The 19,055-nt window shown below is 47.7% G+C and overlaps 1 protein-coding gene across 3 annotated transcripts in view; it reads right to left on the reverse strand.

Moving 5' to 3' along the window:
• TSPAN11 (tetraspanin 11) overlaps nucleotides 1–19,055 on the reverse strand; it is a 62,187-nt gene that overhangs the window by 32,712 nt on the left and 10,420 nt on the right. For 2 of the 3 annotated variants that reach the window (XM_011979558.1, XM_011979560.1), the window contains exon 2: nucleotides 5,506–5,600. The exons of the other annotated variant lie outside the window; for it this stretch is intronic. In XM_011979558.1, the coding sequence (XP_011834948.1) occupies nucleotides 5,506–5,589 (84 nt within the window). In that variant the 5' untranslated portion in view covers nucleotides 5,590–5,600. The remainder of the gene's footprint in view (nucleotides 1–5,505; nucleotides 5,601–19,055) is intronic. 3 annotated transcript variants of the gene reach the window in all.

Genomic DNA, 19,055 nt, shown 5'->3' on the forward strand with positions numbered 1-19,055 from the left:
TTCTTTTTTTTTTTTTTTTTTTTGAGGCGAAGTCTTCCTCGGTCACCCAGGCTGGAGTGCAATGGCGCGATCTCAGCTCACTGCAACTTCTGCCTCCCAGGTTCAAGAGATTCTCCTGCCTCAGCCTCCTGAGTAGCTAGGATTACAGGGGCGTGCCACCACGCCTGGCTAATTTTTCTATTTTTTTTTTCCTGGGTTTTAATCACTTTGAACTAAGTAGTTGCTTTTTCCTGAAAACAGTGTGGTTACCTAATAACTCAGGCACTATTAGCAGAGTGGTAAACAGGGTGAACTCTGGGACGTGGCGCGGTGTCTGAGTCCAAGCCCCTCTGTTTACTGACTGTGTGGATTTGGATAAGCAAGGCAGCCTCTGTGGGCCTCAGGGAGGCTCTTATTCCTGCCCACCTCACACATTGTTCTCTCTGCCCTTCCTCTTCCATTGAACTCCTACACACCCTCTAAGGCCCATTTTGAGATTTTGAGTGTGGCACCTGCTCTGACTGTCCTGGGCAGGTGAGTTCATCCCTCTCCTGCAAGCCTGCGGTGCTGCTCACTTCACAGCAGCCCTCGGCACTTGGGGCAGGGGGCCCCTCACTCCCCTCAGAACACAGCCCAGCACACGGCCTGGCACCCAGGAGCCGCCCCAGTGAGGGTGGGACTCAGTGGATGGGGCTCTGCAGAGGGCTGCGGAAATGGCACCTGCTCCCCTACCTGCCTCTGTCTGCTGAGCTCCTAGGGCAACAGCTAGTGTTTCTCTTTCCTGCTTTATGGCTGTTTTGATTTTCAAAGGGGCAGTCTACAAAGTCCCAGCAGTACCAGTGAGGAATGGGTTTTTCTCTGGGTCATTAAGAAGAGGCTCCTGGAAAGGCTGGGGTTGCGCCCTAGGTATCTTAAGGTCAGACTGATGCTTGGTTACTCTCATTCCTTCTTTCAACCAATACACACTGTGCACCTGCTATGATGATGCCAGGCTCTTGGGCCATCGTGGGGCCCATGCCTGACACTGCCACTGCCCCTGCCCCAGGATCACTTGTAGGACACTGGGTTGAAAGACCTGACTTAGTAATCACCAGGGTGCTATGAAGGAGAAGTGAATGGGTCTAATATGGGGAGCAAACACAGCGTGGGGGCTCAGGGAGAGGACTGGGAGACCAGGTCTGAACAAGACTCAACTTCTTTTAAAGAACGGTTTCCCATTCCCACATCAGAAGAGTCAGCTGAACACCGGGCTGCAGTCCTGATACAGCATAGCTGAGCCCTATGCCCACACGCAGGCAGGCACCCCAGTCCCACGCCCGAGCTGCCGAGCTCTCCAGGAGGGCACACAAAAGCATGCATCAGGTGCTGCTGCTCACCCTCCTCATGAACGACCTTCTCTGAGCGCCAGGCATGCATTTCTCTCTGGCTCTGCCCATGCTCCTGCTGCCTTGGTTTATGGAATCTTCAAGGATAGGCTTGTCATGCTAAGGGCTATTTTCCACTTTGAGGCATCCTTGTTTTTGGCTCTCTGCCTTTAACCTCAGAACACTACCTCCTCTGCTGTCTTCCCCACTCCCATCTACCCCTATAACAAGAGCAAAATCTCATGAGTCTTACTGAAGGGTGGAGCTGGGAGGGAACATGTGATCATCTGTTCATCTTCCAAACCCAGCTCAGAGCCCAGAGGAAACCTTCCTTGGAGCTGTCCCTGCCCCATCTCCCAGCAAATCATTCTGTCCTCTGTACCAACTCCATGTCTTGCACATGTTTCTATAATTACACTCATAGTCTATTTATTTTATTGGATACCTTGTGTGCCTCCTCTTTTAGCCTCTTGATTAAATCTCGTTCCTCTTAATATCCCTAGCAGAGAGCTACACATGGATGGAAGGAAGGAAGGAAAGAAGGAAGGGAGGGAGGGAGGGAAGAAGGGAGGACAGGAGGACAGAAGGAAGCAGGGGAGGAAGGGAGGGAGGGAGGAAGGGACTGATTGATTTCAACCCCTTTTATATTCTGGATGGAGAAACCGAGGCCTGGAGAGAAGTGACTTTTCCACAGTCCCACAGGAAGGCCAAAGGAAGTGTGGAGAGCAGAAATTAAGAATCCTAATGCTCAGTTTAGTGCCCATTTAACCAACCGGGCTGCTGACCCACAACGAAGCTGCTTGGCCTGGGAAGCAAGTCACTGGTGTCTGGGCTACAGCAGGCCTAGAGTCCTGAGCTACAGCAGAGCAGCTAGAAGGGGTTACCCTAGGCTTCGTCCTGAGTTGTCTCATCTGCCATGGCGCTGTGCAGACCAAGTGCACATCCCCCTCAACTGTGACTCTGTCTCCCAGCAGATCCTGACAGCACAGTGGGGCAGAAGACCATGGGGTGGGGGGGTGGGCAGTGGTCCCAGGCCATTCAGCATCTCAAGAAGGGGTGTAGCAGAAAAGCCATCACCTGTTCTTTCTTAGATGGCAAGCCTGGAAAGTGGGCAGTGGCCACATTCGGTGGGATGTCGATGTACCAAGAGAAGGGCTTTGAGCCTCGGCAGAAGGTGCTTCCCTCCCACGGCCTCCCTGACTCCCGAAGTGATGCTCTCAAGTCATCTCACTCCCCTGCTGGGGCTCGAGTCCTCCGTCTTCTCTGCTACCTGTCTTAGCCCCATGTATCCCTGGTCCCTGAGGAAATACCAAGGCCTCAGCTAATGCTCAAGGGCGGGACACAGCTTGTGGAGCAGAGGCAGCCTCTCCAGGCAAGGGAGCAGCTGCTTCCTCAGTGCTCCCCATAGCCTGGCAGAGCGCCTGAGAGGCTAGAAAAGTTTTGATTATTAACACAGCCAAGCAGCTGAATAAAATAGTAAGTTAGAGAACACCATTGCAGGGGCGATGGGAGCCGTAGGGAGCCATGGAAGAAAAGGGAGGGGAAAGAAACACATCTCCTGGGTGGCCACAGAGGAAACCCTGGACCACATTTTCTTTTACGGTTGCAAAGGAGGCAAGAAAGTGTCAGCATTTTTGGTTCCTTCCCTGCTCTGTAGGATCATCCAATCAACACCAGCTTAACTGAAATTCTAGGTGGTGGAGGCCGGGGCGGGAGGCGGGAGTGAGGCACAGGGTGGTGGGGAAGGATTGCCACCTGAAGTCTGACCTCGTTCAGGTGGAGGTGAAGATGACTCTGAATTTTTCAAACTTTGGAATGTGACCCATTAGGGTTGTGATTAAGTTTAGTGGGTTGTAAGCTGCACTAAAAACAAAAAGAAGGAAATAATCAAAATAGAAAAAAAATCTGAGCTCATCACGCAACATAAGGGTAAACTTACTTTGGTGAACAATGTTTCACATAACTATTTCTTATGCTTCCACGTATATCTTACATGGGACATGATCCCAAAAGTCTTAAAGCCAGCGCTGTTGGAGACTGAGGTTGAACCTTGGTCTCTTGTTTATAATGAAGAGCTCTACCATCCACCATCCACACGTCCCAGATGCCTTTTTAGGTTAAGGACTCAATCTTGACAATTTCACCTTTTAAATCCCTTCACTCTCTGCAAATACTTAGATCCCCATTGACACTCCCACAGTGCAAGTCACCACCATCTCCTGCCCTGATCAAAGCAAAGTCTAGAGGGAATGTCAACAGTGGCTGTTCCTGGGGTGGCCAGTGGTTTGGGTTGGACTGGGTCCCCCAAAAGGTATGTTGAAATTCTTACCCTTGGTACCTGAGTATGAGGCCTTATTTGGAAATATGATATTCACAGATGTAATCAAGTTAAGATGAGGTCATTAGGGTGGGTCCTAATCCAACATGACTGGTGTCCTTGTAAGAAGAAAATGTCATGTGAAGACAGAGACACACAGGGACAACACTGTGTGATGACAGAGGCTTTGGAGACTGTAGCGATGCAGCCACAAGCCAAGGAGTGCCAAGAATCGCCAGCCACAACCAGAAGCTGGGATGAGGCAAGGAAAGATTCTACCCAAGTCTCATAGGGAGCTTGGCCCTGTGACACCTTGATTTCTGACTTTTAGCCTCCGGAACTGTGAGGGAATAAATTTTTGTTGTTTAAAGCCATCCAGTGTATGGCACTTTGAAATGAACATAGTGAGATAAAAACAATTTTCATTTTATGATACTTTTTAATATTTTAGAGATTATCTGTAGTGGATACATAAGACTTTTATAATCAGGAAATAAAGTTATTCTTAAAAAGAAATGCTTACTTAGCAAGAATCTTTATCGCCCTATTGGATCTGTCCCTCAGAATGGAAACCATCTCTACCACACAGTTTCCCATCCATATCAACACAGCTTTATTACTGCACCATCTTCCTCGTCACGACTTCAGTATTGCAGGAAACTCTCGCCCAGGAAGGTAAAAGTGACAAATTATTTTATTATTCCTTTCAGGAACTTGCAAACATTTAAACAAATAGCAGACTGCACAACTTTTTAATAGATAGCATCTAATGACTGGTCTAGTCTCCAAGACTCTTCAGAACTCTTGCCTTGCCGTGTCTGCCCACCCTAAACTCTCACGTCATGGTCTTTTCCAATCTTAAGCCCCTGTAGGAAAGACCCAGCAAACTCAGACATGTCCCCCACCTTTGCATTTGCCTTTCTGAGATGCTTCTAAGACTTTGTCAAGTGTCTTCTCCCTTACCATGGTAGCAGGAAGCCCAGCTATGCCTTATCATGGGTTGATTGGCTGGTATTTTTAGGCATTTGACATCTAATATATTCAAAATACTACATTCATTGAAGGCAACCCCAACAGGCTAGAATTTATCATTGAATTGTAGCTGGGGAAACAGATTCCTGGAAGTTAAGTAGCCTGCCCAAGACTCCACCATCAGTAGTCAGCAGAGCATGGGTCCAGCTGCCTGCAAAGCCTGCACTCTTGTCACCCTTCTACCTTCTCAAATTTAGTGAGACTGTCGTAACAAATATATACATTCCAGTGTCTATTTTCGGGAACTGATGGTATTCTGCTCCCGATTACCCAGATGATTGCTTCAAGTGGACAGACTACACGCCTCTGGAAGACCTCACCCAGACTCCTGAGGGGAGTCGCCATAGAGATCATTTTCATCACAGGCAGCAGTAGTCGGAGCCTCCAGGACTTCTGTTTCTCTGCCCTGGGCCTGGAGAATGTTAACCATGAAAGGCGAATGGACTTCAGTGGAAAACAAGTTATTATTTCAGGCAGTCACATTTTCCAAAAGGCACTGGTGCAACAAGTTAGTGGGGAAGAAAGAACTGGACCCTTCATACAGTAGGGCTGGAACACAAAGCTTATTGTTATGTTTGTGCCTCTATTCAGATACCAGGTGGTACGAACTCCATGCCAACCTGCAGACCCAATTCTTCTCTTCCTTCTCAGTAGCAAATGTACATATTCGCTTTAAAGTGGGAAGAGTTCATCCATGGTTGATCGTTGATCTTTGATTTGGAAGATATCAACCTCAAAGTGGTGACACAAAAAAAAGGTGGCTTGACTCATTCAGTGTTCTGGGAAGAGAATGTGTGCGCAAAATTCACTCACCCAGAAGAAGAAGTTGAAGACAAAGAGTAAGTACTTCAAGTAGACGATCAGCCAGTCGTCCTGCTCAGTCTTATAGTGGGCCATGGCTGCTGGGCCTGCAGAGAAGACACATATGCTGGGCCAGGGAATCACCAAGAACCACCTTGTCCTTCCCAGAGCCAGAGCATCTTGGCAAGGTTCCCTTCGAAGGGCTCATTAACCTATCTGCCGGGGGACTTTGAGGCTATGCATGGATAGCATGGAGCAAAGATCTGGGAATTGCTAAGGACATCAAACAGAGGTGAAGTGGGGCAGAATCTTCCAGAACTTTAGATGTCAGTTTTGTCCTCTTGACAAAGGTCTAACCTACAATTCTCCCACAGACTTTGCGCTGGTCTTACTGTATTCTTAATCTCTTGTCCTGTCTCATCAGGGTTGCAGGACACAAGTTTACCTGTCTTACACACACACACACACACACACATTCAGCATCACTACTTTGCATAGTGATCAAACTTGCACTCTGCATCATTTGAAAAGGACTCTGAATCCACAGGTGCGGCATGAACCCCAGAGCAGAGCACCTGTGCTGGAAAGGGCCCCAGTGATCACCCAGTCCACCCGACCTGGCTGCTGCAGCTTGACTTTCCAGATGAGGAAGCAGGCCCAGACAGGCCTGGTGGTTTGGCAGGAACAAGTACAAGAGCCCCTGGAGTCTGACTCCCTGGGTTCACACCCTGATCTGTCACAAGATGTGTGATACTTTGGGCAAGTTATGTGACCTCCCATCCCTCAGCATTCTCATCTGTAAGTGGGGATAATGACACATATATCATAGGGTTGTTTTGAGGATTAAATGAAATAATCTATGTGAAGTGTTTAACATAGTCCTTGGCATGTAGTAAGTGTTCAATCAATGTTACCCATTATTACATGTCATAGAACTGGGGTGATGGCCTAAGACTCCAGTCCTAAAACTCCCGTCTTTACCCCAGCACCATGCTATCTCTTGTCCTGACACCCACTGATGGACTCTCTGGGAAGTATGACATCAACGGTGGTGATAAAGGCAGAGAGGGCCTACTGTGCCTGGTAATCTTGTTTGCTTCTCTGTCTGAACCTCAGAAAGTCTGAAGCCTTTGTAGTTTCCCCTTCTTGAGCTACATTTGCCCCGGGAACGTGCACACCCACACTCACAGAGTAGTTGGTCTTTAAGAAATTACCCCCATTTTGGGAACCTCTTTTATTTCAGAACCATAAGCAATGAGGCACGGCTTATGCTTATTCAGGCAGACGATCAGCCAGTCATCCTGTTCAGTCTTATAATGGACGATGGCTGCTGGGCCTGCAGAGAAGACAGATGGGCTGGGCCAGGGGGATTTAGCATTTCCATCTCTTCCTCCATTATTTCCAACCCCCAATTGGGCCCTCCTTTCATCCTGTTCTTGCCTCCTGGGCTGGTGCTTGGCCGCGCCCCAGTTATTTCCTCTGAGCCACTCTGTTCTGCCTCTTATTTCAAGCTCATGGGCTCACTGAGACAGGAAGAGAGGAAGAGGGAAAAGACAATGTGGCTGACTTATTTGTGATTTCTATTTGCAGACTTTGAAGGAGGCAATTTAAGACTGCTAGTCTTCTCGTTAAAAAAAGACAAAACTCATTTTTCTCCAATTTAGTTTTCGAGGTAGGGTGGTAGAATAAATACAGAAGGAGGAAAAAAGAAAGCCTGTAAGATATGGCCGTGGATGGTGTCGGCCAGGGGATCTAACGGGAGCGATTTCACGGTCATGCAGTCAGTCCTGACAAGAGAGCAGGTGCAGCGTCTCCTGGGCCACCGCAGGCCCTTAGCAAGTGGCATAGTTTGTGGGGCCTGGTCACTCCTGTCTGCAGTCTCTCTCCCTGTGCACACCCCTCCCCTCCCAGGCAGGGCCACTGGACTTCTGCCCCAGAACCTTCTCTCTACTTGTGGCAAAGGGGCCTGATTCACTTACTCAAACCACAGAGTCAGGACCCTGCCCTCTAAAGGAAAATTGTATCTTTTAAAAAGAACTTCAGGCAGAAGACAAGGCTTAAGGCAAAGAAACCATTCTAATGGTAAAATTTCGGTCATTAGTGGTAGGGAAGATAGAACCACAAAATGTCAGGGTCAGGGGAAACCTTTGGGCTCACTTAATTCAATCTTCTGCAGAAAGAATGAGGAATTTTACATATTTAAGATGCATATTTAAAAATGACTTTTTTAAGGTCACATGGCTAATCTGTAGTTGAGTTTCCTATTCTCCACCCTTCAGTGCTCCTTTCCCCAACACCACGTGTGGGGCCCTGTGCTGGGGGTGGCAGAGGCCCCAAAGAAGTGTCAGTACCAGCCTGCAGCCAGATGACCGGATCTGAAAGCTAGCTTTGTCATTTTACTGGCTGTGTGACCTTGGGCAAGTTATTTAACCTCTCTATGTAGCTAATATTTATGGAACACTTACTATGTGCCAGGCACAGAACTAAGTGCTTTACACTCATGATTTCAGTCCATCTTCCCAATACCCCTATGAAACAGGGTTATTCCCATTTCATAATATAATCAGGTTTAGACAGGTTAAATAATTCAACTAAAGTCATGTAACAAGTAAATGACAAAGTCAGAGCTGAATAAAGAATCTCTGCTTCTGGGCTCAAGCTTTTACCCACTGTGCAGTACTCACAGGACGAGATCTACCAGGGCAAAGGAGGAAGGGGAGGGACCAGAGACTGCTAGTCCCCCTAGTATTTGTTAGAATAGAACCTCTCAATTTTAGTTAGATACTTAGTCACCTGGAACAGACAACATTTCCCAGCCTCCTGTCCTGCTACAAGGAGGATTCACTGCTGGCCGGTAAATGGTATATAAGAAGTGGTAAAGGCAACTTCTTACAAGGATCATTTTTTGATATATGTTTCACAGGCATTTGAAAAGAATGAGAATCGTGTCATTATAGGGTACAAATTCTGTATGTGTCAGTTAGATCAAATTTGTTAATTGTACTTTTCACATCTTCTATATCCTTACTGATACGTTCTATTGGCTATTGAAAAAGGTATATTCCAGACTCCCACTATGATTGTGAATTTATCTATCCCTTGCTTAATACCGTTAATTTTTGCTTCATGTATTTTGTAGATATTTTATAGAGTGCAAAGAAATTTGGAGTTATGATATCCTTATGGTGGATCAAACTCTTCATCATTAATAAATGTCATTCTTTATCTCTAATAATCAGAGGTATCCTTAATGTGTGTGTGCGGGGGGATGTCTCTCTTCACCCTTTCTTTCTGTTGGTTGGAATGCTAATGTTATGGCTGGAGCTCAAGCAGCCATCCTGGGCCATGAGCTGGAAACCATGGGTTCAAGGAGTCTGGGTCTCAGATGAGTTTAGAGCTGCCATACCATCCCTGAGCTGCTTACCTCCAGACTGAGTTTACATGAGAGAAAGACAAACTTGTAGCTTCTTTCGGCTACATGTTTGAATATGCTATTGCTCACAGCTAATATCACCCTGACACAGCAGAGGAAGCAGTGGGTACTAAGGTGTGTAGGAGCATCCCATGCTAGGGCATGGCAGGTCTTACACGGCAAGACCAGAGATAATGCCGTGCAGTGGTTGCCAAGCAATTCTGACTGTACAACTGCCTCCTCTAATTTATTAATAAATATTATTCATGTACTATTATCAATCTATATGCAGATATTCAAAGTTTAATTCTGCACTGTTTAAAGGTAAAAATAATTAGGGATACAGATTCTAGTAAGTCCTCCCTGCACCCCAGTATACTGTCTGTCTCCACTTTGGAGGCCACTGGTACAGAGTATGAGTGGAGGGAGTGAGAGCTGAAGGATATGTAGGGGGTCAAAAGTGACCTTACGTGCCAAGCTCTGAGACTTGGATTTGCATCCTGAAGATAAGGCTGACCCCAGGATGGTGGTGCTCAAGTCCAAGAAAGAGAAGGGGGTGGGGGATGGAGAGCAGGGCACAGACTCCTCAAGAGCATAGAGAGGAGGTTCCATCAGGCAGGCAGTGTGTGTAAGAGGCAGGGCAGGAAAGATTCTGAGGAGGAGCCTTGCTGTCTAAAAAGAGAGCCAGCGGAGGAAGAAGAAACCAGGCAGCAAAATGGTATGCGAGGGAGAGGGTAGAAGGAGAACCAGGCGAGTGCAGGGTCCTGGAAGCCAGGGAAGACAGGGTGGTCCACAGTGCCACATGCTGCCAAGAGGTCTCAGTCAAATGAGGACTAGCAAGGGCTCACTTTCATCCATGGAGGGCAGGTAGGGGGTTAGGGCTGCACCATGAGGTGGGAGGAAATGAGACCGGGAGGTGGATATTTTCAAATGACAAGGCCAGGAGGGAAGCAGCTAGGCGGCCTGGGAAAGGAAGCTGATATGGTTTGGCTATGTCCCCACCCAAATCTCAACTTGCATTGTACCTCCTAGAATTCCCATGTGTTGTGGGAGGGACCCAGGGGGAGGTAATTGAATCATGGAGGCAGTCTTTCGCGTACTATTCTCACGATAGTGAATCAGTCTCACAAGATCTGATGGGTTTATCAGGAGTTTCCACTGTTGCATCTTTCTCGTTTTCTTTTGCTGCCACCATGTAAGAAGTGCTTTTTGCCTCCCACCATGATTCTGAGGCCTCCCCAGTCATGTGGATCTGTAAGTCCAATTAAATCTCTTTTTCCTCCCAGTCTTAGATGCATCTTTATCAGCAGTGTGAAAATGGACTAATATTAGTAAATTGGTACCAGTGAGTGGGGTATTGCTTAAAAGATACCAGAAAATGTGAAACCAACTTTGGAACTGGGTAACAGGCAGCGGTTGGAATATTTTGAAAGGCTCAGAAGACAGGAAAATGTGAGAAAGTTTGGAACTTCCTAGAGACTTGTTGAATGGCTTTGACAAAAATGCTGATGGTGACATGAACAATAAGGTCCAGGCTGAGGTGGTCTCAGATGGAGATAAGGAACTTGTTGGGAACTGCAGCAAAGGTGATTCTTATTATGTTTTACCAAAGAGACTGCCGGCATTTTGTTCTTGCCCTAGAGATCTGTGAAACTTTGAACTTGAGGGTATCTGGCGGAAGAAAGTTCTAAGCAGCAAAGCATTCAAGAGGTGACTTGGGTGCTATTAAAGGCATTCAGTTTTATAAGGGAAGAAGAGCATAAGAGTTTGGAAAATTTGTAGCCTGACAATGCAGTAGAAAATTTCATTTTCTGAGGAGAAATCCAAGCCAGCTGCAGAAATTTGCATAAGTAATGAGGAGACAAATGCTAATCCCCAAGACAATGGGGAAAATATCTCCAGGGCATGTCAGAGGTCTTCATGGGAGCCCCTCCCATCACAGGCCCAGAGGTCTAGAAGGAAAACAGTGGTTTTGTGGGACGGGCCCAGGGTCCCTCTGCTATGTGCAGTCTAGGGACTTGGTGTCCTATGTCCCAGCTGCTCCAGCTGTAACTGAAAGGGGCCAACGTAAAGCTCAGGCTGTGGCTTCAGAGGGTGGAAGCTCTAAGCCTTGGCAGCTTTCACATGGTGATGAGCCTGTGGGTGCACAGAAGTCAAGAATTGAGGTTTGGGAACCTCTGCCTAGATTTCACAGGCTATATGGAAACATCTGGATGCCCAGGCAAAAGTTTGCTGCAGGGGCAGGGCCCTCATGGAGAACCTCTGCTAGAGCAGTGTGGAAGGGAAATGTGGGGTTAGAGCCCCCACATAGAGTGCCTACTGGGGAGCTGCCTAGTGGAGCTGTAAGAAGAGGGCCACTGTCCTCCAGACCCCAGAATGGTAGATCCACCAACAGCTTGTGCCTGGACCATGTGCCTGGACAAGCTGCAGACACTCAATGCCAGACTGTGAAAGCAGCTGCACCTTGCAAAGCCACAGGACTGGTGCTGCCCAAGACCATGGGAACCACCTCTTACATCAACGTGACCTGGATGTGAAACCTGGAGTCAAAGGGGATGATTTTGGAGCTTTAAAATTTGACTGCCCTGCTGGATTTTGAACTTGCATGGGCCCTGTAACCCCTTTGTTTTGGCCAATTTCTCCCATTTGGAATTTACCCAATACCTGTACCACCATTGTACCTAGGAAGTAACTAGCTCACTTTTGATTTTATAGGCTCATAGGTGAAAGGGACTTGCCTTGTCTCAGATGAGACTCTGGACTGTGGACCTTTGGGTTAATGCTGAAATAAGACTTTGAGGGACTGTTGGGATGGCATGATTGGTTTTGAAATGTGAGGACATGAGATTTGGAGGGGCTGGGGCAGAACAATAAGGTTTGGCTGTGTCCCTACCCAAATCTCAACTTGAATGTATCTCCCAGAATTCCCATGTGTTGTGGGAATGACCCCGGGGAGAGGTAACTGAATCATGGGGACCAGCCTTTCGTGTACCATTCTTGTGACAGTGAGTAAGTCTCATGAGAGCTGATGGGCTTATCAGGGATTTCCGCTTTTGCTTCTCTCTCATTTTCTCTTGCCACCACCATGTAGGAAGTGCCTTTTGCCTCCCACCATGATTCTGAGGCCTCCCCAGTCATGTGGAACTGTAAGTCCAATTAAATCTCTTTTTCTTCCCAGTCTCAGGTAAGTCTTTATTAGCAGCATGAAAACGGACTAATACAGAAGCGCTTTTGTGTTGTAAGGAAGGGAGGCTGGAGCATGCCTAGAGCACTGGGAAAGGCTCCAAAGCCCACTTACCTCTGCTGCCTCTAGGGAAAGGGGACAGGGCTGAAGGAGGGAGAGATGAGGAGCTACTATTGCTAGCAACCACTTCCAGCCCTCCTCCTGGCTGCCCAATGAACTCCCCTGTCTAGGACCTTGTTGTACCCCACAATTTTTCTTTGCCTAGAGAGTGATACACAAGGTGGGCATGGTAATGGCTGCAGTAGCCCCTGGAGAGAAGCAAACATATGCCACTTGAGGTGGGTTCATCTGCCCCCACCAGTGAACGGAGGGACCTGGACTTTGGATAATCCCCTGAAATTGTTTTCGCTGAGCTTTGAGGAGTGTCTTCTGATTTCTGGGAAGCAGACTGGCCTCCCTAAGTGGGTTATTTCTGTTCACAGGAACTGGGCTTCTTGAACCAATGGGAGGAGGTGTTCCTAAGGGGCAAGAGCCAGAGAGTAGGGGGCAGGCAAGGCAGAGACTCCCACCCAGGGGTGGTAATCAACACTGGACACAGAATCACGGACAGGCCCAGGAGGACAAAGGAGAGGGATCATACCCCCAGACCCCCCACCTCTGTGAAGCTGGTCTTTTCTTTGGCCTCTGAAAGGCCCTGCTGCATCCCTGCTCCAGGTCATTCACGCTGTGATCTGAATCAGAAACACCTGCTCCTCTCTGCCTGTCCAAATGCTCAGGGCTCAGAGGGATCCCATCCTCTCTGAAGGTGGCTGTCCCCACCTTCCCAGATCCCCAGAGTGGCACCCAGTGCCCGTGGACCACAGCAAGTGATTTGGGTCCTTTTCAGTACCATATTTACTTAGCAGGCTGATGGAGTTTGTGGGGTAACTCTCTGAGCCTGTTGGCTTGAGCTGGGGCAGCTGAACCTCACAGTGCAGTCAGGACCCTTTCTCTGGGTCTGCCCTTCTTTGCTGCCTGTGCTTCGTGAGGTATGTTACTGTCTTCTCGGGGTGTTTGTTTTCCCAGCTATCAGCAGAGTGGTTCTCCTGAGCAAGTCTCAGAATTATCTGGAGGGCTTGTTAAAACACAAATTGCTGGGTCCACCCCCAAAGTTTCTGATTCATTAGGTTTAGGGTGAGACCCTGGAGAATTTGCTCTCAGAAGGGTGACTAATGATCCCCATTTGCCCAGGACAGAGGGATTTCTTGGAATATGGTAATGCTGTTCAGTGTTAAACCTGGGTAATACCGGAAAACCAGGATGGCTGGCCACTGCTCCCAGATGCTGCTGGTCTCGGGACCACACTTTGATTCAATGTTCTTCAAGGCCCTTTCCAGTTCTGAAAGTTCACGACCTTGCAGTGTAAGTATCCTTCACATCTGAAACTAACTGAGTGGGGCGGAGCACAAGGGTGGCCGTGTTCTCTCATGCTAACTCACATTTAGGACACAGTTCCTGTTGAAATGTCAAGGATTTCCCAGATGTCCTGGTAACGGGCCTCAGTGGGCCTTCTTCCAGGCTGAGGTTCTGACTGCAGAACAAAGCTGGGATTCAGGGGGAGCCAGCAGGCCCTGGGGGCCGTTAATGTCATAGGCAGGACCCAGGCCATAGGACATCTCAGAAAAGCAACCGCAGATGCCTTGATGGTGAGGTGATGGATTTTGGCGACTTTCTTCAGGGCCGGATGTATAATGTCATGGGCTGTGAGACTTGGGGATCATTGTGTCTCTGGCTGGATCCCCCCTTCCCTAAGTGAATGAGGGTCAAAGCACAGAGAAGACAAGCGACATGTAGAAAGGGCCCAGCTGGCTGGCCAGATGTGCTGGGAGTCCCAGTGAACAGGGCAAGGCTCCGGCCAGGGCCAGCAACCAGAAGCAGAGGGACCACAAATATTGGCTGAGCGGGAGAGCTGAGTCCTTTAATGGTGATGGGTGGCAGGGAGTTGAGGAGTGCTTGGGAGCAATTTTTGTAAATCAGACATAAATACAAGGCATTTTCAGGCCCTGGGCCAGCTACATCCTTTACACACTCAAAGATGTGTGGAGTCACCAGCAGGTGCCAGGCCTGGTACTTAGAACCACTGGACTTAACTCCTTCAGGAGCTGACAGAGCCAGGCAGGGTGTGCCACAGGCATATAAACAACTTCCAGACACGGGAGCACTTTTGAGATGCTGGCCTGTGTTGATAATGGGAACACAGAGGGAGGGGTGTTCATTCTGCCAGACAGGGATGGTGGGGGCAGGGGGATGGCAAAAGGAAGGGGCATTTAATCTGGTCCTTGAGGACAGGCAGGGTTTCTGAGGGCAAAAAAGGAGCAGGGGCTGCCCAGGTGGAGGGGACAGTGTGAGCAAAGGCCTTGGGGAACGGCTGGGCAGCATGGGCCAGTGCAACAGGAAGCACTGGGAAGTCGGGTTCGGGTTAGGGCCTGGAACAGTCTGGCTGGCCTCACTTAGTTGTGACTTGCCCCCCTTTCTCCACATCCTCTACTCCTGGGATCTCATCAGCTTTTTAGCAAAAGCTCCCATTAGCAAAAGCTCAGGTTGGGGGACTCTGACTCTCTATTCCCTAAGCGGGGAGCATCCCATATCCAGGGCAGGGCTTCTGGGGAACTTGGTGCTTCTAAAATAAAAACAAAGCTGGCATATTTCACTTTAAATAAAGTCTTCCAGGTTCAACCATATTGTCACAAGCAACAGGATTTCCTTCTTTTAAAAGACCAAACAGTCTTCCATTGTGTATATACACACATTCCGTTCATCCATTCATCTGTTGATGGACACTTAGGTCGATTCCGTATCTTGGCTATTGTGAACAGTGCTGACGTGGACATGGGAGTGCAGATATCTCTTTCACATACTGACTTCACTTCCTTTGGATATAGACACAGAAGTGGCTTATGTTAAGCGAAATAAGCCAGGCACAGAAAGACAAACAACATGTGATCTTACATGTGAAATCTAAAATCATTGATCCCATAGAAACAGAATGGTTGTTCCCAGGGGCTAGGGTGGTTGTGAGGGGGATTAGGGAGATGATGGTCAAAGGGTACAGAATTTTTAGACAAGCAGAGTAAGTTCAAGAGATCCATTGTACAACAAGATTACTATAGTGAATAATATATTGTATTCCTGAAAAACACTAAGAGAGTGAATGTTACATGCTCTCACCACAAAACGGTAATTCTATGAAGTACCACCTATGTTAATTAGACTTAGTCATTCCACAATGTATATATGCTTCAAAAATCCTGTTGTACATGGTAAATACATACATGTACTTTATCTGTCATTAAAAAAAAAAAAAGGAAAACTCCCCACAAAACTAGTGTGTTTGCCATAGGGGATAAGCTAGACCCCACTCTGTATCCCTTCAGTTAAATAAGTGCCAGTTTCTACCTCTGAGTTCTTGGCCAACAAAAGGTCATGCCTGCTCGATGGCCAAAGACAGCTGGAAAGGAAAAAACAGTCTAAATGATTTAATTTATAACTTAATTTAGGCCTCAGATGAAACTTGGTTATAGTCCCTGCATGTGGATTTCCACACCCCATGCCAACAGCCTTGTCCTTCTGTACCCGTTTCCCTCTTATTTTTCACTTTCCTGCTCCATTCCCGATGAGTGGACACTGTGACTGTCCATATTCCTGAAGCTGTCATAGAAGTGAGACTTCTTCAGACTCTTGGAATGGGGTAGCTGGAAGAAGCCAAAAGGATCCTGAGCTCAGCTCCTTTGTGTGAGAATCAAGGAAGCTGAGCCTGTTTGGTGGAGCTTGGGGTCAGGGAACAGGAGGTCACACTGTGGCCAAAGTCACACTGCAGATTAGTGGCAGGGCAGGATCTGGTTTCCTGTCTCCCAGGCCAGTGTTCTTTCCACAGCTACCAACAACATTTTCATTGGCAGATACACTAATTATAAACATAAACATTTACTAAATGCTAACCACATGCTAGGCATGCCGCAAACCAAGTGATGTATGTGCATTAATTAATTTAATCCTTAAAATAATCCCATGATGGAATTATAATCCCTTCTTATAGAGGAGAAAACTGAGGCACAGAACAGTAAGTGGAGACCCAGACACATGAGAGCAGATGTTTGAGACCCAGCAAGTGAGACCCGGACGCCCAGAGCAGATGTTTGACTTTTCCTTGCGCAGATCTAGTTTGGGTTTCTTGTAGTTTCTTTTAGCTTGGTGGTCTCTGGTGGAAGCTAAGAATGAGGGGATCTGCCCTGGGCAGAGACCCCAGTCGGGGCTGTGGGAGGCAGCAGGGACAGTGCTCTCTGACCCTTAAGGGAACCTGAGTCAGCAGGGCCATGATGGCTGTCACTGCAAAGAAACCAACTGCTTGGAGAACCCTCTGGAGGGAATCACAACTTCTCCCTGGTCCTCTGTCTCCTTGACTTAGGCCAAGAGATCCAGTGGCTGCCAGTGCCACAGTGAGGCACAGGCTGGGCGGGGGTCTCTGAGCAACCGCTGGCCTTTTCTATCACCATGTTCATTGTGTGCAGGTAAATGAATTCAGGCAACTCTTTTGGACTAAACCTGGGGTCAGATTGCTAAGTACAGAGTCACGTGGATGGTGCTGTAAGCAGAACTTGAATTAAAACCCTAGCACTAAGAATTCTTTGTCTCTATGCCCTGAGAGACATGTTTTCCTAAGTACATGACTATTTTTTTTTTACTTCATTTGCAAGTAACAAATTGCATTCCATGTCTTAGTCAGGACTCTGCTCCTATCATTAGGCAAGTGGTTTGACTTGTCCTTGTTCTCTAGATACAGACATACAGACAGAGTCCCTGGATGGTTTGCTATGTGTGTTTCTCTTTCTTTTTTGGTAAATATTCCAATGCCACACACATGCCATGCTTTTCCTAGATCCTTTTTTCTTTTTTAAAAAAGCTGCAGTCTGAAATCAGAACTTCTTCAGTGCTTGTGACAAAAATCAGTGACGAAGCAAACAGAAGATAGCCACTAGTTGGCAAGTTTGAAGATCTGGGTGTGAGTACCAGCTGCCACCTACAGCAGTGTGAACCCCGGAAAAATCCCATGACCTCCAGAGCTTCCCTTCCTCCCTGTAAGATGGAGACGATGCTGGGCCAGCTTTGTCTCGCTTGCATGGTGACTGTGAGGACCAACTGGGATGGAGAATTTGTGAGAACAGTGTGTACTTCAATTTTATGGCACCAGTGCCAGACAAGGGTAAAGGAATGATTAGACCCAAGTTTCTAAGAGCTTTCCAATGAAAGACAATGGGAAAAGGTTGGGTAACCCTAAAAATACATCATTCAGAGCCTGAATCTGATGGCTGGGATGCAGTCTCAGCACCTCTGCCCCTCAGCCCACCTGAATAGGCCTGCTAGTGCACTCTATTCAGATGGTTGTGAGGGGAGACCCTGTCCCCAGGTGGCCATGAAAAATCTACTTGGAGAAAACCAAGACCTGAGTTTAACAAAGCAAATTGCTTCCGACAGGAAAGTCATTTAAAAGAAGTAGGAACAAGGCAACAGCTACAGTGATAAGCGCTGTAGAATGAGAGAAGTCCCTCATCTCTGTTTTCAACATAGCAGCAAGGCACAGCAAAAGGAGGAGTACCCTTGGTGGGGTTGGAAGAGGTGCCCCCAGACGGGGCTGCAGCTGGGGTGCTCTGTGGGTGGGGTTCCAGGAGGCAGCACCGGCAGGGCCTCTGCCATCCCAGCAGGGCCAGTGAGGTCATCAAGTCCAGAAGGTGACAGCTGTCTTGGTGCTTGGGTCACCTCTACACATTCCTTCCCTTCTCAGTAGGCCCCCAAACACAACTGCAACTTAAGAGGGGCTAGGCCTACACCCAGGCACCTGGGTTCTAGTCCAAGTTCTATTTCTAACTTGCTCCTTGCCTTTGGGCCTCAGTTCTTCTCACCTATAATACTGGAGTGACCACCTTCCTTACTGGGTTGGGTAAAAATGAGGCCTGATTCCAAGACTTACTGCTGGCACAGTAGTTTCGGACCATTTCTGCATCACCCAATGCTCTGTGCATTTTGTGTGCCTAGGAATAACCGTGGCTAGTGTTTATCATGTACCATGCATCAGGCACGGTACTAAGAGCAGTTGTCCCACAGTATACGCAGGGGATTGGTTCCAAGATCCCCAAGTATAGCAAAATCCACGCATATTCAAGGTTGTCAGTTGGTCTCACAGAACTCTTGCATGTGAAGTCAGCTCTCTGTATATATGGGTTTTGCATCCTGCAAGTACTGTATTTTTTATCTGTTTTGGTTGAAAAATATGCAGGTGACCTGCACAGTTTAAACATATGCCATTCAAGGATCAACTGTACCTTGTAACAGCGGTCCCCAACCTTTTTGGCACCAGGGACTGGTTTCGTGGAAGACAATTTTTCCACGGATGGTGGAGGTAGGGGGAGGAAGGTTTTGGGATGAAACTGTTTCAACTCTGATCATCAGGCATTAGATTCTCATAAGGAGTGTACAACTGAGATCTCTCACATGTGAATTCATAATAGGGTTCGTGCTCCTATGAGAATCTAATGCCGCTGTTTATCTGACCGGAGGTGGAGCTCAGGCGGTAATGCTCGTTCACCCGCCACTCATCTCTTGCTTTGAGGCTGGTTCCTACTGGGGCATGGTCTAGGGGTCAGGGACTCCTGCCTTGTAAGCATTATTTCTTTTAATCCTCGCCACCCCATGAGGTAGGCACGCACATCATCCGCATGTTACGGAAGAGGAAAGGGAGACAGGTTAACTCTCGTTTACACCTGTTGTGGACATAATTATGAGCAGTGCTTCTATTCACTTAAAAAACATCCCAGGTTGGCTCTTGACCACCATGTTATGCTGCTTGTCAACAATATTCAATACTCCTCAAGCTTCCAAACCTGTCAGATTCCCTCCACACTCTATGTCTTTCTCCAAGCCACTTCTTGCTCT

This window comes from Mandrillus leucophaeus, unplaced genomic scaffold (genome assembly GCF_000951045.1).
Source record: "Mandrillus leucophaeus isolate KB7577 unplaced genomic scaffold, Mleu.le_1.0 Scaffold203, whole genome shotgun sequence".
NCBI classification, from domain to species: Eukaryota; Metazoa; Chordata; class Mammalia; order Primates; family Cercopithecidae; genus Mandrillus; species Mandrillus leucophaeus.